The sequence below is a fragment of the Pecten maximus genome, chromosome 10 (assembly GCF_902652985.1).
Source record: "Pecten maximus chromosome 10, xPecMax1.1, whole genome shotgun sequence".
Classification (NCBI taxonomy): domain Eukaryota; kingdom Metazoa; phylum Mollusca; class Bivalvia; order Pectinida; family Pectinidae; genus Pecten; species Pecten maximus.
This window is the reverse complement of record NC_047024.1, coordinates 31308243-31333350: the sequence shown is the minus strand read 5'-3', so window position 1 is coordinate 31333350 and position 25108 is coordinate 31308243. Positions and strand designations below refer to the sequence as shown.

Below are 25108 nucleotides of genomic sequence, written 5' to 3'. Positions count from 1 at the left end.
AGTGGCGTTCAATCATCCTACACTGATGGTTCTAAGGACGGCCATAAGGCAGCGGCAGCCATAGTGACGACAAATGCAGCCCTGGGATGCCAGCCTCCAAATGACACTTCAATATCATCCTGCAGAATATTTAACCCCCTTGGGGTGCTACGGGGGATTCTTAAGAACCCCCGACCGCCTAGGTGAAAGGCACGTGTGTTATCAATGTGCCACACGATCACCCAAGAAATGGTAAGGGTAAGAAAAGAGAAAATCTCACACCCGTTAATACGGTGGCTGGGAAAGGACGTCATATAAAAAATATTATTGCGTGGGAACGAAATATTATTGCGTGAGAACGAAATGTTCCCACTCAATAATCTTGTTTCCCACGCAATAATCTTTTTTATATTATGTCACTTCCCAGCCACATCAGCATACTGCAAGTGTACAATTTTATCAACATGCAGCATACTGCTGGTGTATACCATTCCTACCCAAATTATTTCCGTAAATGTATGTGTTTGGCAGAGAGTGTTATTTTCATAGAACTTGTCATGGATACTGATTATGAAAGGAGTCATACAAACTATATATAGTCCATGACTTCCAAGTTGTAAATTAATGCGGTTTAACTTGCTTGTAAGGTAGTAAGATACAATAAAGACCATATAATAATAACTTTCAAACAGAATGGACAATTCCAATTTTTTTTTAATTTTTTTTTGTCATAACATTATTACACGGCTGTAGTAAATCCTAACTGAACAGACAACCATTCAACTACTGCAGGAACAGGTAAATGTTAAATGTAGGGAAATGTTAAAATAATGTTAATATCTTTTTATCTTCTATGGTTGTAATACTAAAGAACTTTCAAATCTAACACACGTTTTAGGTATAAATACAGTGTTAGTATACGAATATTGAGTTTAGTGATAGCAATATCAAAACGAATGAGTGTCAATTTCATCGTATACAGAAGTGACGACAGTTTAATTTAGGTTATATTTAATTAAGAATTGAATGTAACTTGTTTGTGTTTTGAACATGCATCCTACTGTGTCCATAATTGTAAGTACTTTTCGCACATCCTCTTTCCGAACATTGAAGCCGTTATTTCGTAGTTTCTCATGCATCCAGCGATACACGGGTAGTTCACTTGATGCTTGTAATTGCATATGAATATAAAGTCTGTTACTAAAACACTATCAGAAAAGTTTTTGATAGTTTTTTTTTTTTTTTTTTTTCCAATGGAGACTGAGCAAGTATATGCCTAAGATGTCTTTCTGATATCATAATTCCCATACCTTTCAATAATCATTTCCCTTTGTTTCAAGTCCATTTCAAATAATTTAAGTAGCTTATAACACCATGCACAGTCACCCTGACAAATTTTCTCGAATGATATGATAACCAAATACTATGAAGAAGTTCGCACGCAATAATATTTCTTTCCCTCACAATAATATTTCGTCCCCACGCAATAATATTGCGTTCGAACACAATACTATTTTGTTCGAACGTAATAATATTTCGTTCCTTAGCAATAATATTTCGTTCTCAAGTAATAATATTTCGTTCCCTAGCAATGGTATATCGTTCGAACGCAATAATATTTCGTTCCCATATAATAATACACCGTTCCCACGCAATATTTTTTTCATTTATATGTCCGTTCCCAGCCACCGTAGTATGCTCTTGTTGATAAAACAAATAAGCACGATATGTTGTATATCGAGCGCAATCATATTTCGTTTGAAAGCAAGAAAATTCCGTTCGTTCGCAATAACATTCAATTCACACGCAATGATATTTCGTTCCCTCGCAATTATATTTTTTACATGATGTCTGTTCCCGGCCTACATAGATATCCCTGTCCAGGATAAGAGAAAAGAAAGTCTCGCACTGGTAAAGTTATGAAGGGTAGGATAATCTGCATGATGGTTTGATGAACACGCCCAGACAAAAACGAAGTTAAAATGCAAACAACATTCGCACCTCCCATGCAAGAGGACATCTCAGTTCATTCCGACCTACTGTAACCGGTTGGAAAATGATTGTTACTAGGTCAAGGGACACAACTCTCACATAGCAGATTACGAGATAGCACTACCGGTTTTGTTATATTAAATATATATAACTACATTTATTTATTTTAGCATCTATTATACAGCAGTGCTAAATAATTTGATCATATTAATACCGTAAATGACACTACTGAACAATTAAGGACTGCATTAAAGTTAATTTCCTTATATTCATAATACACAGCAGGCGCGGATACCACATGGAGACTTCACACAAACATACCGCAGCCTCCCAAAACACACATACGCACTCACCACACGCATACATGTCGCACGCACGGGAGGCCGTCCTTAAATGACCTTAGCTGTTAATAGGACGTTAAACAAAATCAACCAAACCAAACCAAATCCAGGAATTTGAAAAGGGGGGTCCAGTAATTTAGTGGTAATGCGAGCGCCGTAGGCGCGAGCCGAATTTTTTTTTTTGGCGAGGGGTCTGGGGGCAAAAATTTCGGAAAATGAAATGATTATAACAACTTATAAAATCATCCTTCATTGGGTGTATAGATATATAATGACAGGATTCCCTCTCTTATGGTTGTTTCAATCTGGCCTCGCATTATTTCACTCGTGATTCTAGATAGATAAAATACGAAATCTATTGAACACATATGTCAATGATAAAATTTAAGATGCTTTTTGACAACTTTGTAGACATGCAGATTCTACACTCAAAATATACTTATCTTGAGAGAAAAACAAACATTACATTATATCCAAAAATCTACATTTACTTAATAGTAATTTATTGTTATACATGTATAAACCAAACAATGAATTACCTACAATTACTACAACAATAATGATATACATGTGTACTAATAAAATAAATTTAACACTTAATCCCCAATATCTATTCCAGATATCATCCTTCATTTCTCTCTAAAATACAAATCTCTTCTTCATAACAAAGAGCTAGATACCTACATATAATCGTATTGAACTTTCCCTTTCCAGATGGTATCCAACCAATCAAAATCGTCAACGTCAGGTTTATGTCGGTGGTGAAGGTATTAATACGTGAATCTACCTTATATGGTAATATTGCAATTATATAACATACAAGTACATTCTAAATACTTACCTTGTATCTTGAGATATCTCTCTATCCTCCTCTACTCATTCTGACTGCAAGTATAATTCATTAATACATGTACCTGGTACATACCAGATAAAATTACAAGAGGCCCATGGGCCTTAACGGTCACCTGAGATTTGAAATATTTCAGTTGATTTAATTGACCCTTTTTGGCCCCGCCCATCAGCCCCTAGGGGTCAGTCAGGGCCAACATGTGTATACCATTAAGCTGTCATCCAATGCTGATAATGTTAACAAAGTTAGAATGAATTCCAATAGAAATAAAACAAATCATAGTCTAAAATGTGATTTCCCTATATAAACTATAGTAAAATTTACCCCCCTCCCCAGGGGCAAACTTGTGACCCCAAGACCATGAAATTCGTTAATTTAGTAAAGCACCATAAGACCCAACTTCGCTAGCCAAGGGTGTTCAATACGATACTCTCCTATTAGCGAAGTTGCATAAGACCCTTCCACCTATGAAAAGTATTTGATTCTAACTTATTTGGGTCTTGAGAAGAAATTTCAGTCAATATGACCCTTTTTAGCCCCGCCCATCAGCCCCTGGGGGTCAGTCAGGGCCAACATGTTCATACCGTCAAACTGCCATCCCAAGCTGATAATCTTAACCAAATTAGAACGAATTCTAATAGAAATAAAACAAATCATAGTCAAAAATATGATTTCCCCATATAAACTATAGTAAAGTTTACCCCCTCCCCAGGGGCAAACGTGAGACCCCAGGGACATGAAATTTACAATTTTGGTAAAACACTTTAAGACCCTTCCATCTATGAAGAGTGTTTGATACCACCATATCTGAGAGTAGAGAAGAAGATTTTTGAAGTTTTAGTCAATTTGACCCTTTTTAGCCCCGCCCCTCAGGCCCCTGGGGGGTGGGGACCATATAATTTACTATTTTTGGTTGACCTTTAGCCATAGAAGCTTCCTGCCAAATTTCATTGAATTTGGTTTAGGGGTTTTGGAGAAGAAGTCGAAATGTAAATTGTTACGGACGCACGACGACGGACAAAAGGCAATAAGAATAGGTCACTTGAGACTTTGTCTCAGGTGACCTAAAAATACATTATAAGATAAATAAGCACATTCTGTCCCGTGTCAGTAAAGAAATTGAGATAGTCAAAACATGTCGAATATAAATTATAGAATAGTATATACCCTGTCACATTACAGTGAGGGGTTCATTTGAGAAACTAAAAGTGTAGTGTTAATTAATGTTTAATGCTTATAAAACTATTGAAAGATGTAGCTGATCGCAACAGTGTCAGAGTTTATTTTATTACATTTTTACCAGTGAAATATAAAAAATTATTCATTCTATAAAAGTGATATTTTTCAGCGCACGGGTGAAAAATATCAAAATATTAGCCACACGAGGGAAATATATTTGGTATTACTGAAGACACTGTTAGATATCCTCTATGTATGCTCAGATAAGTGTTATTTTTCAATCAAACAGTAACAATTTAAGATGTCAGAATATGTCGTATCAGCATTACCTGTTAATTCTTTTAAAAGTAAGGTAGACAATAACTGGACAAATCAGGAACGTTTCATCATTACAAAGGAACAATCAAACCGTGTCTTTGTATTCTGGATAGAGGTATTTTGCAAAATGATGTATTCATTATTGATTTGAGAAGACAATTTTCTTTCGATTTGATTACATGGAGCGTCCTACATTCATGTACATGTGTTAGGCAGAGACCTGTAATAACTATTACAACCGAAGGGGTTCAACTTGAGAAAACATTTATTTTCCGTTCGTTTGTTTCTATTTAATAATATTTTTAAATTGTCAACTTTAGGAAAACAAAAACAAAAATGCGACTGCCGAGCGTCGAACGTTGGTCTCTTGATACATTGGTGTATGATTTGAGTTATCTCCCTTCTGTAAAGGTCTTCCTGTGAAATTGACCAGTATGAAATGGAAATCGGAAATTGACTCGATGCGCGGGAATGTAAACAATTTGTAGTTTGAATCAGCCGACTGACAAATTACTTGGTAAATGGTGTCGGATAAACATTTCACCATCGACATGTTGTTCTATGAAGATTAACTGTTTTAACAGTAGATTTGAAATGCATATACAACGCTTGACAACACGAAGTGGAAGTTGCTTTGTTTACAAATGGCTTCACCTGTAATCGGCTTATAAACAACCTTGTTATTTAAAAAATAACATTAATAGCTAAAAAATCACATAATGGAGAAAGCTTCGAGGGCCATACGAAGGTGTGTTTGAGAAAAATTGTCTTTTTGTTCTTATTCTATTGACCTAGTTGGTAATTGCAACTTACTTAGGAAAATTCTCAGGGATGGGTGGGGTACCTTAATTAGAACTAGGTGCGTGTTCAAAATTTAAAGGTTTGGGAAAGCCTTCCTCCTAGATAGTTGGCATGTGGCGATTTCTGAGAGGGGGGGGGGGGGGGGGGGGATGGATTACCAATAAGGATCAGTCAGTGTAAATTATCTATAGTAATTTGTATACATTGCATTTTATCAAAGTTCGAATTTAAGCTTTGAATCCCCATGAATTTTTGCGACGTTTAATTTGAAAAGGATTGAGTAAACATCTTACCTTTCCATCATAACTGTAAAGAATTAAAAGAATCAAAATTATTTCAATCGGTAAAATTAATGATGAAATTTGTAAAATTAAATATAACCCTGTGAAAACTGCAATTAATTATATAAGTTTATCATGACCAATCCTGTGACGTGAAATCTAAAATAAGAAAGTATATAATTTCATTTTGTGAAATGTAGATGATCTGACGACTGACATATATGACTACATGCTTAAAATGACTACAAGCATCAACAGTTATTGTTATCATTAATATTTACCATTAAAATATCTTTTACATTAATTAGGAGCAGTGCAAAGTTGATGTCCTTTGGAACTGGAAATGCTGACCTCAACGTTCTCATGTCTGAGGTGAAGGATATGAGAAGTAGCGCAAAGTCATTCATGGGAGCTCAGAGCCTTGGTAAGCTATTCTTAGGGCATGGGATCTCAAGTAAGTCATTCACCGGAGCTCAGACCCTTGGCAAGCCATTCTTAGGGCCTCAGATCTTCAGTAAGTTATTCATGGGAGCACAGGGCCTTGGTATCTGGCATTCAATTAATGAGCATTCAGAGCCATGTCCAAATAAAACTCAATCATGATCCTTAATTGAGCTTTGGTACCTTGGTAGCCTAGGTCATGATCAGAATCTTCAGAACTAAAGAAAAAAAAGATGGCTCATGATCAGAAAAAATGTGAAGTACATAATTCATAATCAAGTAACAAGAAAAATATTAAATGAAAAAAAAAAATTGTTATATTATTTTCTTGGACAATACAGGTACTGGTAAATGTATAAATGGTGCCTATGTTTGGAAGAGTACTGTAGTATATTTGCCATTATTTGGTAGTATTTGCAAAGGATTTAATTTTGCTGTTTGCAACCATTGGATAAAGTGCGAAAAATAAATAACCAGGAAATATTTGTATATAAACAAATAAATAGAAGTGTTCCCTGCAGAATGTTTACGATGAGACTAACTCAAAATTTTATGACTGTAAACTAGGTCTGCTTGGGTCAATCATGAAATATATTATTAACCCAGTGAAATTTAACACTATACTGTAGTCACGAACATACCATATATAGGTTGAGACATACACATTTATTTTATTAGATTCGCCCTGTTTATCTTTTAATCTATTTGATTTTACTTTCAGCATCCAATGACATGCTGAGGTGGGCAGCAAAAGAAGAGAACAGAGCAATTCAGGTAAGATTTATACATTTTATCTTGTAACTCATATCAGAATTTAAGGTTTGGTAAAGTATAAAGGTAATGAAATTATTTGAACCCCAGTACTGTAACTTTGCATTTCTTATATCCCTGTCATAATACATTTGTATGGGTTAAAGGAGTTGAATTATATTCTTATATTTTCCTTCTGTGTGAAATATCCTTTCCTTCAAGATCTAGATATTTTTATTGGTCTCAAGATATTCAAATTTTGCCAGCAATGACATGTGGTCAGACAGCTTGTCAAACACAGCAAACTACACCATGTAATAGTGTATATAACAATACAAAGGCCATATATAGGTAAAGTATATTATTATTAGATTTGAATTGTCCAGATGTTCATTACCAAATCATTAATTTCCAAATCTATTACCTTATAATCAAATTGAGAAGATATTCATTACCAAATCCATTACCTAATTATATTTTTAGGATGTCGTGAACCAAATCCATTACCTAATTATATTTTTAGGATGTGATGAACCAAATCCATTACCTAATTATATTTTTAGGATGTGATGAACCAAATCCATTACCTAATTATATTTTTAGGAGGTCCTGAACCAGATCCATTACCTAATTATATTTTTAGGATGTCGTGAACCAGATAGCCGAGTTAAACACCCAGTGGACAGATGTACAGAGAGACTTTATATGTGAGGATATTTTACTACTCTATGATGTCCTGTTTTGCTATGATATATACCGGTAGTAGATTTTCAGTATTGCATAAAAAGGCTGTGTGGCGGCTGCCATATAATTTCTACCGATTTAAAACTAAATGTAACATTTGAAGTCCAAAATTTTATGGTTGTATGAGTTACTTCTCCTTTGAAATTTGTGTTTTTTTAAAGATATTTCTATAGGACAAGAGTGAGGTCCTGATAGCCCATGTTTGTAAAATTGTCAGTTTAACTGACCTCCAATAGAACTATGTAAATGTTTAAGAAAGCTTGACCGTGGTCCACTTTTTGTTTGGTCCGTGTGATTTACTTCAAAGTTAATGAAGTAATAATTATATGACTACTTATTCATATTTTCATAGCTATTCAGACAAAACCAAACCTTAAAGTGGTTTATTGTTCATCTCATGGTCATAACATTATATGATTATATTATAATTCTGAATTTCTGTATGTTCGTATTAACACCTATTGATATGCTATAATTGATATTTTCTCAAAGAAAAAAACTCAGATAAATAGATTTTAGGATATAATATACATGTATATGGTAAATGTGTGGTCATAGATACAATGAATGGACATTATGTTGCAGATCATCTGAAGGAGTATAGACAGATGTTTGAGATGATAATGGAGGGAGAGAAACATGTAGGCCAGGCTAAACAGAACCTGGTATGTTATACCGAGGGCCATCTTTGGTACCCATGTGATCTTTATTCGCATAGGTTTAATGGATCCAGTAGGGGCACTGGCACAAAAAGTCTTGTATTCATTCCTAATCTGATTGGTTCTGTAAATGATGATTACGGAAAATCTGACCAATCAGGAACATTTTTTTATGTGTTATTTGGTTTGTTTCACAAGATGACAAATTACCAACAATGCTGACACGTGGGCACAATCCACGGATATTCACATGATAAACAAAGGTTTTCAATCCAGTGCTTCCATGACTCAAATGAGAGAAATGTAGAGAAATTTCCAGGGCCCCGAAGGTGACCCTGGACTAATTCTAGTAAAAATGTCACAGGATGTATCTTACAGTACTGCATTTGACCTTATAAGCACAGTATGTAATTACACCAGTAATGCATGCTTATCAGATTTAATCTCAAGTCAGTCCCCTCCCCTAGTGCAAAATTGATTTCTTGACTTATGGGAAAACTTATTTGTGAACCGCATTTTGTTTACTATTTTAAAGATATAGTTTCTGTATAATATGAGAAAGGGATTACATTTTTTTTTTGTATTTGCATTGTTAACAACTGAATTTGTGGATAAATGCAGTAATGAAACTGGCACAATTTAGAGATTTCTCTAGAAGAGAGTCAATGGTTTAAAACTTGATCCGTAAGTAACATTTATGGGCTGCCCTATGTAGACCCATTCTATTTCAAATGAAGGAGTGGTACACTTTAGTGTAAACTTAATGGAGGCTATTGAGGTTGTTTTCTGTAAATATGGTACTGTCACTATATCAGTGTTATATATACACAGCCCTTGTTTAGTGTAAATATGGTACTTTCACTATCAATGTGACATGGTGCATGTTGTAAATTTGTTTCAGAACTATCAGTATAGATATGAAATGTCGTTAACAGCTCTTACATCTTTTTAACTAAACATTTGACATACTGGAGGGGTAAAAGGTTGATTTTTGGATTTAAAAAAAAAATGTGCAAGTAAAGTTGTGGTCACTGGTCACATCTTCTGGTCATGCATGCGGTTTACCCTGGTTAACTAATTGATATATATAATAATTATAAACCAAGAGGAAAAGGGGCGCAGTTGGCTCAGAGGAGGTTCAAAAATGGGAAAACTTTCCGAGTTGACCCTACGTACTTAAACGTATCAATTGTTGTGCAGTGTTAGTATGGTCTACTATGGTATACACTACAGTCAAGTAAGGTTAATTAAGGTTAATTAAGGTCAATTACATTCAACTTCAAACTATCATCACAGTAGGGTCACGGAAGAGATATTTTGAACATGTTAGAAAAAACCCAAGGCAAGTTACAGCCAAATCATGGGTTTCTTTAAGGTAAATCGACGTTGGACTAGGTACATTTACCCTAATATGTCCAACTAAGCTATATTGTGGTTCACTACAGACAACTGCATGCATGGTGTGACCACAGCTTTAGCTGGAGATACCAGAGTACTGTTCATTGTTGATGCAACAGTACAGATTAATAAAATCTTTGCTGGTATTTGTATATATAAGTACCCAATTGACATGCTTGATGTAGCATATATCTGAGTAGGATTATTAAAATAATGTTTTAGAATCTGAGCCTTGTATTTATCTTCTGAACAGGCACTGTGTGAGCAAAAGGAACTTAAGATTAGGAAGGAGTTAAAGAAAGCAGCCAAGGTAATCATTATCATATACATGTATACAGATATTATGAATAAATTATGTACAGTACGCAGCCAAGAGAAGTATTTTTATGTACAGGGCGCAGACAAGGGAAGTATTATTATGTACAGGGCGCAGACAAGGGAAGTATTATTATGTGCAGGACAAAGGAAGTATTGTTCTATACAGGGCGTTGACAAGGGAAGTATTTTTATGTACAGGACTCGGCCAAGGGAAGTATTATTATGTGCAGGACAACATTTGTATCATTTGCCTTGTATATAACATGAGATCATAGGTGACCGTGATGCAGTAGTAAGGCACTCCCATTACACCATGGCAGCTGTACACATTTGGATATGAGAAGGTATGGGTCACATGTCTAATCTAATTTCTATCCTAATCAAGAATGAATTTAGATGTAATTGAAGGGTGAAGTAATTTTATATGCAAAGGACATACTTTCATCACAGAACCATCCTGTTATCCAGTGAATTATTCTTTGCATTTTTAGCCCACCATCATCAGACGGTGGGCTATTCAAATCGCCCTGCGTCCATGATCCGTCCGTCCGTAAACAATTCTTGTTATCGCAATTTCTCAGAAAGTACTCAAGGGATCTTTCTCAAATTTCATAGGTAGGTTGCCCTTGGTCTGTTGTTATGCATATTGCATTTTGGGAACAGTTGGAAAACAACATGGCCAACAGCCAGCCATCTTGGATTTTGAAAATTGAAGTTTGTTATCACTAATTCTCAAAAAGTACTGAAGGTATCTTTCTCAAATTTCATATGTAGGTTCCCCTTGATCTCAAGTGGTGTATATTACATTTTGGGATTGATCAGAAAACAACATGGCTGACAGGCAGCCATCTTGGATTTTGACCATTGAAGTTTGTTATCGCTATTTTACAGAAGGTACTGAAGGTATCTTTCTCAAATTTCATATGTAGGTTCCCCTCAGTCCCTGGTTATGCATATTTTATTTTGGGACCAGTCAGAAAAGAACATGGCCGACAGGCAGCCATCTTGGATTTTGACAATTGAAGTTTGTTCTCGCTATTTTACAGAAGGTATCGAAGGGATCTTTCTCAAATTTCATTTGTATGTTCTCCTTGGTCCGTTGTTATGCATATTGCATTTTGGGACCAGTTGGAAAACAACATGGCCGATAGGCAGCCATCTTGGATTTTGACAATTGATGTTTGTTATCGCTATTTTATAGAAGGTACTGAAGGGATTTTCTCAAATTTCACATGTAGGTTGCCCTTGGTCCCTGGTTATGCATATTTTGTTTTGGGACCAGTTAGAAAACAACATGGCCGACAGGCAGCCATCTTGGATTTTGACAATTGAAGTTTGTTATCGCTATTTCTCAGAAAGTACTGAAGGGATCTTTCTCAAATTTCATATGTATGCCCCCCTTGGTCTTAAGTTATGCATATTGCATTTTGGGACCGGTCGGAAAACAAGATGGCCGACAGTCAGCCATCTTGGATTTTGACAATTCAGGTTTGTTATCACTATTTCTCAGAAAGTACTGAAGGGATCTTTCTCAAATTTCATATGTAGGCTCCCCTTGGTCTCTAGTTATGCATATTGCATTTTGGAACCAGTTGAAAAACAAGATGGCCGACAGTCAGCCATCTTGGATTTTGACAATTCAGGTTTGTAATTGGCTATTTTACAGAAGGGATCGTTCTCAAATTTTTATATATAGGTTGCCCTTGGTCCCTCGTATTGCATTTTGGGACCAATCTGAAAACAACATGGCCAACAGACAGCCATTATTGCTAAATCTCAAATTTCATATGTAGGTTCCCCTTGTTTGAAAAGTACTGGATGGATGTTTCTCAATTTACACAGATTAGTAAGAGGAAGGGAAAAATAGAGGGAAGATCAATCTAACATGGAACCTATAAAGATCATTCAATGGTGGGCGCCAAGATCCCTCTGGGATCTCTTGTTTTGCATATTATCTCATTAGTGTAATATACCCTGGGCATTTGGCTGTGTAATGACAGAAATTGATTGTGACATCATAATATAGACAATGACATGACATCATCAATTGTAAATGGCACACCATAATGTGTCCACATGACAAAGTTCTCAACATTTTGACTATAAACTTGTCAAAATGTAAGTTTTCTAGGTTATGTGATAAATGTGAATAAAATATCTCAGATTTGTTCTCATTTGATGAGATTTTAAAACTAATTAAAACACTTTTTGAAAAGTTTCAATTTTTGCCAACCAAGGCAAAAAAAACCTTCCAAGACTCATTTCATCAAATCCAGTAAATGGAAAATTCAAAAGAAATTTGATTTGTTAGTTGATATAATTATACAGTAACTGTTTGGCTTTTACTTTATACAATTTTTATTACAGAGAGCTTCTGCACCAGAAATTGGCATGTTGGAGGGTCGACTGGGGCAGGCAGAGCGGGCGAGGGAAGTGGCTGAAGTGGAGGGTATGATTGTACCATGTTTGTCCTGTTTTACATACTACAAAGTGATGTCTTGTTTATCAATATTATAATGTAGCTCTGTTTATAGATACAGAGTAAAATCTTGGTGTAAATCTCACTATCGAGCTCCATCACATACAACTTTTTAGTTGTACAATTTCATTGTGGATATGACAGAAGAGATTGAAATAAGTTTGAGAGAGGTGGATTTGAAATTCGTTATGAAATGTTCACATATTAGAGGTGTAGTATATATATAACACTCATGTAAAAATAACTCTCTGTCAAAAAAAAAATTCAGGAAGTTCCTGTAACAGAATTTCTTTCTTTCTAATAGCATCCAGTACACATTTCATTGCATGGCAAATGCATGTCTTTACACTGAGGGCCAAAAAAATCATATTCATTTTAAATTTAATATAACAATTAGTGTTGACAATAATTGTCTACAAAGCCAAACAATCTACAACTGTCCTAGCTGTTCCTCCAATTTTCTGTTCTGTGGTGATTGTGCAACTTCAACTGAAATGTCTTTACCTGCAGGATACTGATTATTTTCTTGTTTAAACAGTAAGCGAGAGGGTCCGTGAGAACGAAGCTGTGAAGATGATCCGTATGAAGGAGGGACTACTAAGAATGTCAGAAGCATATGTAGAGCTTGGAAATAAATGTGCCATGATTTTTGAAGCACAAAGGGTAGGTACCACGACATTCATATGTTGATGATTTCCACTGGCAAGTAAGAACCACAATGTCTTAATTTTATAAAGTTTGATATATTTGAAAGGTATCATATGATGATGAGGTTATTATCTTTTGCAGGATATCGCTTTCCAGTTGCCAGACGTCCATGGAAAAGAACTGGAGCAGGTTAAGTACTCTGGTGAGTTTATGTATTGAAGTAATGCACTTCCTGTTCCTTCCAAAGATACTTGAAGATGTTAATATATATAAACTAAGATATATAATTTCTGCTCCATTTTTTGTCTCTGGTTTAGGAGCCGGAGCCACACAGCTGTATGTAAAACAGGCCAAAGAAGGTGTGAAGAAATACAAAAGAAAGTCACATCGACTAGATCCACCACCATTCTCTGAACGTCCAGACTACTCCAGACATACATGTAGGTAGTCAACATCAGTAGAGAAATGTTTAGTTAGTCCTCTAGTTAGTCAACATCAGTAATGGAATTAATGAATTATTTTTGTGTAAAGATTCATTTATGAATGAAATATGTGCAACATTGACATCTATATTATGTATTCTGAGTAGGCAATGGAATTTGTTTAATCTAGAATACAGGAAATATTGATCTACCAATGAACTCTTATGAAATATTACAATTGATTAGGAAATATAAGATCAGTTAATGGTCCAAAATTAGTTTACATGACCTTTTTATAGGTCCTACTTTTGCTGTCCTTGACTGTGACCTTTGACCTACTTTTTAAAAAGCAACTAATTTTGAATTTCTACTCACTCAGCAAGCTATGTTGTCTTCTGACAACTCCTGTTGTTGCAAGAATGTCATTTTGGTGTGGCATGGATTTATAAATTGTTTCACCTTGTGGAGACTTGTTAGCACCGATATAAACATTATTGAGACCAAAGCATCTAAAGCTATGACACAGACTCTCAATATGATTGGTCAATGATGATTGGTAAAAGGTTTGATGTCTCACATAATCAGCTGTAGTCACTTTGTACATCCACATGACACATGTTACCAATATGCCTAGATGCTGTGTCAAGTTACCATGGCAACTGGATTTAGACATGTACAACAAAAAGGTCTGTGAAGAGGGACATGTGTAAGATATCACATGGCCACTACAGGAGACCAACATTTATTTAGGACAAAGTTGTGTGTGGTACAAAATGATATACAGCTGAGGTGGAACAGAGGACAACAAAAGCTAGCTGAGACCATAATGTACAGTAAACCCCCGTTATAATGCCACCTTTTGTTCTGGGAGATTTTGGCGTTATATCGAGTTTGGCGAAATAACGAATTTGATCCAATAATGAGATAGGCCCGACATGTTTTAAGAAGGCAGTGTTGGATCAACGTGTACCTTTTATATTGTAGAAATGATGTTAAAAATTCGCAAAATATATACAAAATATGTTTTTATTATCATACAATTTGACATTTTAAATATATGTAGAAATAGATTGATTGCATCAAACACATCAGTAAAATCAGTCAAAATTATTCACGGCTAGGAGTCCGACGTCGACAATAACAACGATCATGTCACTGTAAATATTTTACATGTTCAAAAAGTCGTACATTGTTTTCTGTTTTGCAGAACACTGTGAAATATTATTTATTTTGTTTTGGATTTTGGACACATTTGTCTTTGTCACTTGATACAGTAAATGTTTGTCCATGTCCACAAATTGTCTTACTGTAAGACGTAATTCTGGATCTAAGTCCAGGTCATCTTGCACGGTGTTTAATAAATTCCCAAGTTTTACATCCGGGACCTCAAGTGATTGACGTTCACTTGCTTCATCGTTGCGCGTGACTAAAGCGCTGTGATACCAACAATTAATGATTGTCTGAGGGGTGACGTGATCCCAGGCATTTTTTACAAATCTGATGGCAGTGTTTAATAATAAAACTGGTGCTTCCTTTCTGTCTATGCAGTCGACAATAGACTGACCACAGTGATTACATTTAAAGGTAAATGAGTGTGCAGGGTGTGAACAACGTCTCACTCGATAACACATGATTTTAACAGCTGATCGGCTGTAAACACAATTCTATTTTTAGCCGAGTGAAATTACCTGGCGGACCTATCGGGGGTGCGGTAAGGGGAAATTGAACATTTGTTTTGAAAAATGTGTGGCGGATGGCGATAAGCGCGTTTGGCGCTAAAACGGGTGTATTAACGTGGAGAGAAATCTGTTTTTTCTAAATGTGTGGCGATAAGTGAGTTTGGCGCTATAACGGGTGGCGTTATAAAGGAGTTATACTGTATGTTAAAAACCTATCCTGTAACAAACCCAGTGGTCAAATAAATTTTGACTCAACGCAGGGAGTGATCTTATTTCAGGACAATGAAATATCATGTGTTAGTGCATTTTACTGAACTTCAAAAGACATCAGCAAGCTAATTATTACCTGGTATGGGCTTATTGCTGGATGAGTCTGGTTAAGTTTGAAATATCAGCTTCTTTGCAAAGTGAAATAACTTTTCAAAAGTGTCCACCTCTTGATTTTGTAGTGTGTATAACCATGTCTCTCCAGGTGATTTCAGTATTCCTGATCAAGTATTATCTTCAGCAGGTGAAGAACCTCCCCCTCCGTATTACCCAAGTGACGAGTTCCTCAATCGAAGCGAGAACAGCAGTGATGGAAGCAATCTTTACAGCCCAATGACTACCGACATACGAACGCCCGAACACCGACGATCATATCCTATGACATCACCACGACACCTCACGGACCCTGAAGAGGAACTAAGCACAACTATGGGGGCATCTAAATTGAGCTGATGTAGTGTTGTGGTGTTTTTAGCAACAGAAATTATATTTACCGTCGGATATTAGGAGTGAAGGCCTTAGACTTCTTATTTGAACAAAGAGGATTTTTTTATACTATACAGTGGATCTGTGTAATTGACTTGAATTTATGATATAATGGATTGTTGTTAACTATTAATGGAATTTGCTTTGTCACTGTACTGGTTTTATTGAAAGAAATATAACATTTTTGACATGTTGGTTTTATTCTCAATCTAGATGGCTGCTATTGGCAAATAAAGAATTCTGAACACAGATAATGTGGGCAAAGGTAGCATGAAAAAGGGGACAATGCATTAAAGTGAAGTATTTGATGATTGATTGTATACTCAGAAATTATGTAGTATTACCAAAAAGTGTATAAAGTTTAAAATATTCATAAAAATGCTTTGATGGTTGAAAAGTCTACAAATTAATTACACAAGAGATGGGTAATACTGGAGATTACCAGCCCAATAGACCTTTTGTATTTGAAGAAAAAGCATCAAGGAGTTCATGTTTTTTATGCATCATTATCGTATAGATAAGGGATGACCTTAAGGTTCTATTTGTATTAAATGTACATGTGATGAATTTAGGATAAGAGTAGAACTGTAGTGTAATTTGTTTGTGTACTTCCTGGTAAACGTTTTAGTTAAGACAGAACAAATAAGTCTATGAGATTGCAGCTTTTAGAAATCTAGAAGTTTAGAATGGAAATGTTCCATTTTTTTTTTTTTTTTTTATTTACATAGTTCATTCTGTTCACAGTATTTTGCAACTTCCCTGTCAGGAAAAAAGAAAGAATATAATATTTCTAGTCATGAACTGCGATCAAATGAAAGGTAACCTGAGGTATTGACATTTTCATAACATGTATAACGAGTTATTAAATTACTAACAGTTGTAAACTACTGATTAAAAACACAAAGAAAATGAATTTCATACATGTATATTTATATACTGATAACAATATTGATTTAATGATAATTTGCCAAATTATGGTCCCTTATGTCGTTAAAATTTATTCTTTATTGTCATTAATGTTTTAGTTTGTGGATGTTATATAGAACAAATACATATGGGTATATAATTGGTCTTTCAACTGATGTGTGTAGCTTTGCATAACTATTTATTTTAATGTTTTGTTGATTTTTTTGTATATGTTGATATTACACTTGTTTTACTTGCCTTCTTTGTGTGGGAATATATTGTGTTCTTTTCAAAACACTGAAATTAAATAATTTTTTAAAGACATCAATGAAATATGCAAACAAGTAGTCAGCTAATTTCTAAGCTTATTGCTCATTTATTTCATATAGGCACAAGCAGCTTATAAACATACATACATGTACTTGTATAAATATATTCAGGGCTATATTCTGTATATAAATAACATATTTGACTTATGTCTGATATCTTTCTAACATTCTATAACTTTCTATCTTGCAAGCAAATTACTGACGTCAATATGGCCAGAAATTGAATAAAATTTGATTGAAATTTAATCTGTTAGATTAAGGGAGAGAAATCATTCAGTTTGTCTACGACACCTCTATACCAAAGGGAGATAATCATTGGTCAGTCTCGCATGTACCTCTTATAACTTCAGTATTGATCACAATGTTGTCTAATATACACCTAATTTAACCTGAAGTATTTTTGGGAGATTTCTTTTGGGATAGATACACAATGTCATCCGTAGATATGTACATATACAATTTGATACTTAATTATGATAAGATATTCAAATCCATACTGTAATTCCCTTCAATATTATGTGACTTCAGGAAAACTTGGTGTTTGTACGTATCACAAAAGGATTTCATTCGAACTTTTATGATTGGTCCTTTGTTATCACATGCAATCATCAATTTTATCAATAATCAGATTTACAAAAAAGATTTGCAGTTTAGTTTGTAGGATCTTGAGTTTTCAAAATATCACAATTATTTTAACAACATATTTATACGAGAGTTTACTAGATAGAGTACTGTGTTTTATGTTCACAGCTTTGGTTATTGTTTCAGACTTACCGTTGAAGTGCAAGATTTTTTCATGAAATGGGGATACAAATTTGATGAATTTGTTGATGGTTATTCAAGTCTTTAGTATTATATTTCATGATTTTTTTTCTTCTAAATTTTAATTAAATTTATCTGCACTAGGACCAGGTAAACAGCCTACAACTTGTATGTTTATTATGTTATCTGTATATAAATAACATCAGTTTGTCTATAATCTATGACTCCATTTGTTCCTACATTCCCCGAACTCCTCATAGAGTCCCAATTCCAGCTACTTTCTTATTTACTTCTCATACATTAATGATCCTGCTGTATTCCGGGAATGTAAGCCTATACATAGTAATAGAGGCATTCAGTATATTCCTTCATATTTAACTTACAGATTTTATATGGCTTTATTTCTACCAATGGTGCTTTTTAATATTTAACTCCTTTCAGAACCTCTATAATCATACATAATTTGTTTTTGTTTTGTTCAATGAGAAACTACTAGTGTTATATTTGGATTCTTGAATTTTATGTCGAGAATTCATTATGCCTTTTACAAATTGAATTTGTAGCACGGTGTGGTGTTGTGGTAGTATGTTCTCTTAACTGAAGAATTTGAAGTTAATTTTAACTGCAGGTGCCCTTAGGTGGGTTTATTAAATGACAACAAAATACCTTTTTTTTTTTTTACTTTAATGCTATGAAAAAGCAATGGCTATGGCTGGGCTTAAGTTCATTTTAGTGAAAACTTTAGCATCAAAGTTCACTTTTCAGAATCATATTATTTGGTTTTGCTGATTTCACTCTAGGCTAAAATCATTTTCATTCAATTAAATAAGGTAGTTAATGGTTGGAATGTTGTTTGTTTTTTTGGGGTTTTTTTATACGATATGTGGTATCTTGATAATATGGTACAAATTTTAACAGTCCTTATTATGAAACTGGAGTTTTGATTTCATTGATGAAATGTGTTTTGAATCAACGATAAACTTATACTCTATTTTGGCTCACCAACCAAGGCTCATCAGGAAAAATGTAATCTGTACAAAAATGAAAATTGGTCAACCGTCAATTTACTGTTTAAAAGTTAATTGCCAGGAACTTATAGTGATTTTGATACTGTTACATATAGACTTCATCAGTTCTGGTCTGATATTTAAAATTATTATTTGTGAGAGTCCTAGAATACCAATGGTAATGAAATGCACGTATAAACACAGATTATAAACATTTAATGGTGAGGGGAGCTTCCTCAACGTTTTATATTACATACTAGTTCTACAAAGGATTGTGAGGGTTATTCCAGTAATATATATATCTTACGGGAGAACTCCAAATAAACAAGAACTCCAAATAAACATAGTCCATGTGTTGTGGACATTTGAAAAAAATGTGTGTTATATGATATGGAGGAGTTTTTAATTGAGATCAGTTTTGTTGGTAGTTTCTGTTTGACAAACCTGGAGTTCTCCTGTTGGGTAGATAGAATTGTTCTCGACATTTTATCATGTTTGAACACTGGATGTTTAACTTGCTGGCACTGTTGTTAAAATCTTTTATTTTGTTTATGTTCATAATCACTGGATGAAAAACAAACTTTGTATCTTATATCATTTAAATATTTATTATTAAAACAACTAGAAGGAAACATTTGTATTTCATTTATGGCCAATTTGCATACATAATATATTCTTGGTAGCACAGAACTATTCCATGTTAAACCTATACCATATGTACCCAGGTAGGCCATGTAATGGAAAGAGCTGAAAAATGCACAAATTCAGAATTTTATTCCAAACTTAACATGCGAACGTTCGTAAGTTATGAAGTTTTTGTGAAACGCTTAGTAATTCGTAAATCTGATGCAAAAGTTACGAAAATTCGTAAGTTACGAAGCTTTGTGAAACGGTACCCCTGAGTCCTTGTATGTCACTTTAATGAACAAAGTCACTTTAAGGTATGGGACCGCATTTGGAGCACATATTTCATATTTGTTACTTGACTAAATTGTCAATGAATGTCAAACCATCATAAAGCAATCCTTTAAATACGAGTAAGATCAGAGATATATGCAGAATCAATGGTATGGATTGATTATCCACGATGACACTAGTAAGAATGATGTTGATAGCCAATGCTGTTGTACGTGTATGACCTAAAGTGATGTTGACCTGTGAACCCTCGTTGTGTTGACAACAAATAACTAAATATTTCCTTGACCTATGACCCCTGACTAAAATCACTATTCTTCACAAAGAAAACCAAGTATGCCAAGTATGAATATGCTACACAGCCCTTTTACTCAGAATTCTGCTGAAAACAAATTAAATTATAGACGAATGTAATGTAAAGATACATGTATATCCTCCAACGAGAACTTTTGTCTGATTTGTCCTGATGAGGATGATTTGTCCTGATGAGGATGACTGAAAATCAACAGGTTCCATCCTCTCGTGAAGGAGGTTAAAGGATATAACAGTCGATATCCTATAATTTCTCTGAAAACCATTTACATGATTGTTTTACACGACTAAGAACTTATGCTTGTCCCCCGACTCTAAAACGCTATAGGTTTAATCATCTCGCAAAGGAAAACAATTTACAATTATACTCGGTTGGTTAATATCCATTGCGCAAGGTTCTCTGTATTATGTCGACAACCAACTGGCCGCTTACTATAATCACGTTTGGCCCTTAGCATAACTGACGAGTCCTAGACATTGCGATTATCCTCAATGTTCGGTGTTGAAATTTTATATGACTCAAAGCGAACTTGGCCTTTGACAATTGGCTGAATAGCTTAAGAATCCGTGCCAATTTTGATTATCGTCCAGTGTATGATTTTCTCTTAGTTTTACTGAAGGCTCTACATGGAACTGATTTTGTTAATGACCAAAAAATTATATTTTTAAAAAATTCGTTCTCTTTTAATCTTTCTGTGAATAAAAAAAAAGAAAAACATTCGTGAATATGGATAGAATTGGCCAAATATACAAAGTTATCACGATTTATATCTATGATAACCGATACACAAGAACTAAATCCACACCTCGTAAAGACAAAATAAATTTGTCGGCGAAAAGGGAAATTGCCAATGGCTGGCAAGAGTATCCAAGATCCAGTGACGTAAGCAGTTCTCTTGCTCTTTTGCTATCACTTGACAACTGCACAACGTTTTTAGACCCTAAACCACAGGCGTAAATATTCCCTTCATCATCCACGTCCACACCACTCGGGCCTGTCAATGTTCCCCTGTATGCTAGAGCACTTACTCGCCTGTCCACAAGGCTATACACGGCAATGTCATCTTTGACCCCGGTCTTCAACGTCCCGATGTAACGTTTTTGACTTCTGTCGTACGTCAGGTAGTTCGGAGACATCTTAGGACTATAAAGTACAGTGCTGTCTCCTGCTAGTGTAATACGGTAGATTTCACGAGGGTTGTTCTTTCCCGTTGTTAATGTGAAACTACAGTCGCAGTAGATTATTCCATAACAGGGTTTCTGTGTCTGCAGGTCTTCCTTGTTTAACCACGCCAATTTGGATGTTCGCACCTCAACAAAAGAAATAATCCGTGCGTCCGGTCGAGTGACGGCAACTTTGGTAGCGGTTATTCTACAAATATCCCAAGGCCTATCCGGGAACTGAATCTCGTCCAGCTGGTCTCCATTTTCTGTCACGAGCTTCACCTTGCTGTTACCATGGTCCGTTAACAAAATCCGGTCATCGCACAGATACAAAAGTCCACGGATATCACATGGAGATGAATCGGTAAAAAACTTCGAACTGATCTCTTTGATTTTGCTTGCACGCGCCTCGCTCATCCGTTTCCTTTCATGTCTTCCTGCTACTGGAAATGTAGCATCTATTTCCTGTTGAGGAGATTGACATGCCTTCCTTGTGGAATTTTCTGGAACTGTCACTTCATCTTTTTGAATACGGACATGCCCAAGATCAAACTGGTTGGTATCGAGGTCAACATCGTATGTAATACGAATAGGGGTCCGATACCTTTTCAGTTCCTCGGTGATCGCCATGCAGGTACTTACTTCCGACGTTCCTCGCTGAAAAACTGATATCGTTTGTATTTCGTCATTTTTGTCGCCTTTTTCAAGTAGCACCTGTGTTGTTGCGATTTCCTCTTTCAGGATTTCACAGCTCTGCAACTTCAACTCGAGATTACGCGATTCCTCATCGTACGCCTGTGTAACGTCGTGGATTAGCTTTGATTGTCGTATGTCCAAGTGTTTTATGATCTCCTGTCGCGTGTCAGAGATATTTTTCAAGACTGATTCCCTATCACAATTTAACGTCTTAATATCTCGCTTTAGTTTTTTAATCCAATTTTCCAGTGCATAATCATGTTCCTTCAACGTAGCCCGCGTGGAAGTCAGCTTATGTTCAGTTTGTAATTTTTCAGCGTAATGTTTGGTGGTGTAAACAGTCTGACATCGCGTATGAAATATTGCTACACACTGACTACACGTTAATGTCTGATGATTTTCACAAAATAATTTCATTTTCTTTATGTGTTGAGCACATTCCGGGTACATACCTTCTTGGTCCGGTTGTTCTCTGTCTGTATTGGTAATGGGGACAATATAACAAGTTGTGTGTATTGGATCATGGTGATCAGATTTACATTTTGAGCAGAAGAAAGATCCCATCCCATCGCACCAAAAATCCGCCGGTACGTTTACATTTCCTTTGTTCTTGCATGGATCACAGCACTTTGATTGGTTCGTTTGCCGTTTTGTTAGCATGAGTTCCTTAATCAGATTATTTGTAGGAAAACGTCTCGCCCACTTTTTCACGGATTCTGTTGAATCTACAGGATGTGTGTCCAATCTGCATATTGGACAAGAAAATGTGTGTTTGGATTTAGTATGAGTCTGTATGATGTATGTAGCCAGACATTCTTCACAAAATGTATGGAGACAGGGCAAGGACTTGGGCTGACGCAGTTCGTCAAGGCAGATCGGACATTCTAACGAACTCAGGTGAACAGTCGTATTTACTCTGCTGGAGAGAAGTCCAGAATCCGGCTGGTTACACTCTGCCATCCCTCAAGTCACCTGCAGAAAATAAGATAAGTACACATTTCTTCTACATATATAATGTTTGTCGAAGTCACAAACCGAAAACATATCAGATGACGCGACAATGCTATGTTTTTCATACAAACATCACGCATCTTTTCCATCAAACTACTCAAGATTTGGTGTTACATGCATGTTCAGAGAAAAATGCTTTGTTTAATTCAGTACCCTAATGACGAAATTATTTTTTTTCTGTAAGATTTTTATTTTGACCCGGTTACGTTAACATTATCTCCTAACGGAATAGTTTCTTTATTACTGAAGTCTTGTTTTGATATAAATATGAATTATGCATTGCTATATTGATAAATATATTGACATGGACACGTTTGTCAGTGTTTTACGCTAATTGTATAACTTAATAGTTAATTGGCTATAAGGACACGCTTTTGTTGAAAATATCCAACGATGCATGTCGATGTTGTACCATAGCTGCTTAGCATGTTTATAAGTCAAAGAATATATAGAGACTATATATATTAGTCTATAATCAATATTTGACTTATAAACGTGGTAAGCACCTATAGTTACACTAACAAGTTGTCTATTTATCTTATAAGTTTAAAATTAAGGTTGTCTGGTCATTGCATTCTTTTACTCACTTTAATGTAGGCATTGTATATACATATTGTATATGATAGCGAGCAACCATTCTACACAACTATTTATCTTTATCCGGGACTTGGGCAAGTCTATTTTCATCGTTACTGCGTAAATCCTTTAGCAGATAGTTATAACTGTTACTAGTTCTATAATTTAAGACTACTAAGGTTCCTTTCATGATTTATAATCGATAAATAACAAAAAAGTACATATCCATTAACATTTTTTAATCACGATGCGAACCTTCGATGTATTAGTTATGTACTATGTTACGGTAGGGCTAATAGTAATATGTACCTTGCTAAATAGGACTAAAGTTATACAGCAACACTAAGCATGTAACTTTTACCTTATTACATCACTTTCTATTTTTAGATTCCAGCTTCTCAGCTGGCAAATCATAATAAAAGGACGTAGGATACACGAAGTTCCTTACTACTTATGTATGTCGACCTCCTCGCTCGGTATTATGCACCCTTCCTGAACAGTGTACCGGTTATCGTAAAACTACATTAAAATTCGACTCGTGAATCCGGATATGAATTTTCATTAATTAAATTAAATCTGAATGTAACGTCGTTGCACGAGCGAATTACATGATCTACGTTTATATATCATACAACCTACTTCTTTTCTGTAGTATTGTTCATTAATGTATCAATTTCTAATCAGAGTTGTCGTTCCTTTAACACGTTTTACATGTAGTGGCGGAGGGGCGGATAGAGTTTAGTGGCTATATGGGCATATCAACTTGCACATTAAAAGGAGTTTAATACAATCACTAAGATTGATAAATGATGATAGTTGAAAATGATTTATAAACGGAAAACACACGGACTGTACATGTTATACCAGAGTTTGTCGCTGGGTTTATCACGGTCCCCTTAATAGCCAGTGTTATTTTGAGGCGGGGTATCTTTATTGTATCTTGTACGGAAGCCTATTAGTGTCATTTTGAAATGTAAACTAAAAAAACATATCTCGTTAAAACGAGTTAGTTATCTCGTTAAAAAGCGATAATTATCTCGTTAAAAAGCGATAATTATCTCGTTAAAAGGCGATAATTATCACGTTAAAACGCGTTAGATATCATGTTAATACACGATAATTTTATAGCTCAAACACGTTAGTTATATCGTCCAAAAGTCATCGTTTTAACGAGATAACTAACGCGTTTTAACGAGATAACTATCGCGTTTTAACGGGATAACTAACGCGTTTTAACGAGATAATTATCGCGTTTTAACGAGATACATATTTTTATTTTGCTTCTCAAAATGAACCAAATAGGCTTTCGTAATCTAGCGACTACCTCACAAGAGTGCAAATTCGCAAGTATCAGTACAGTGTAGAAAATAAACAGAAGACTCCCTGACTAGTTTTTGA

General features: G+C 35.1%; 2 protein-coding genes across 4 annotated transcripts; one reads left to right on the top strand and one right to left on the bottom strand.

Moving 5' to 3' along the window:
- Positions 1–5082: 5082 nt before the first annotated feature.
- On the top strand, positions 5083–19668 carry LOC117336048. Of its 2 annotated transcripts, none has more exons than XM_033896392.1 (11): positions 5083–5407; positions 6050–6165; positions 6904–6956; positions 7576–7639; positions 8262–8341; positions 9987–10043; positions 12419–12500; positions 13069–13193; positions 13320–13380; positions 13496–13618; positions 15788–19668. In XM_033896392.1, the coding sequence occupies exons 1-11, from the start codon at positions 5379–5381 to the stop codon at positions 15997–15999; spliced, it is 1002 nt and encodes a 333-aa protein (XP_033752283.1). In that variant the 5' UTR covers positions 5083–5378; the 3' UTR covers positions 16000–19668. The 2 variants fall into 2 exon arrangements, with proteins under 2 accessions (XP_033752283.1, XP_033752284.1); XM_033896393.1 differs by having other exon boundaries at positions 5379–5407; positions 15791–19668.
- LOC117336047 (protein PML-like) lies at positions 18897–24332 on the bottom strand. 2 transcript variants are annotated; one of them, XM_033896390.1, is made up of 2 exons: positions 24072–24332; positions 18897–23095 (listed from the first exon to the last, which is right to left on the bottom strand). In XM_033896390.1, exon 2 carries the CDS (start codon positions 23081–23083, stop codon positions 21035–21037), a length of 2049 nt encoding a protein of 682 aa, XP_033752281.1. In that variant the 5' UTR covers positions 23084–23095; positions 24072–24332; the 3' UTR covers positions 18897–21034. The 2 variants fall into 2 exon arrangements, with proteins under 2 accessions (XP_033752281.1, XP_033752282.1); XM_033896391.1 differs by having other exon boundaries at positions 24159–24332.
- Between the last annotated feature and the right edge of the window lie 776 nt (positions 24333–25108).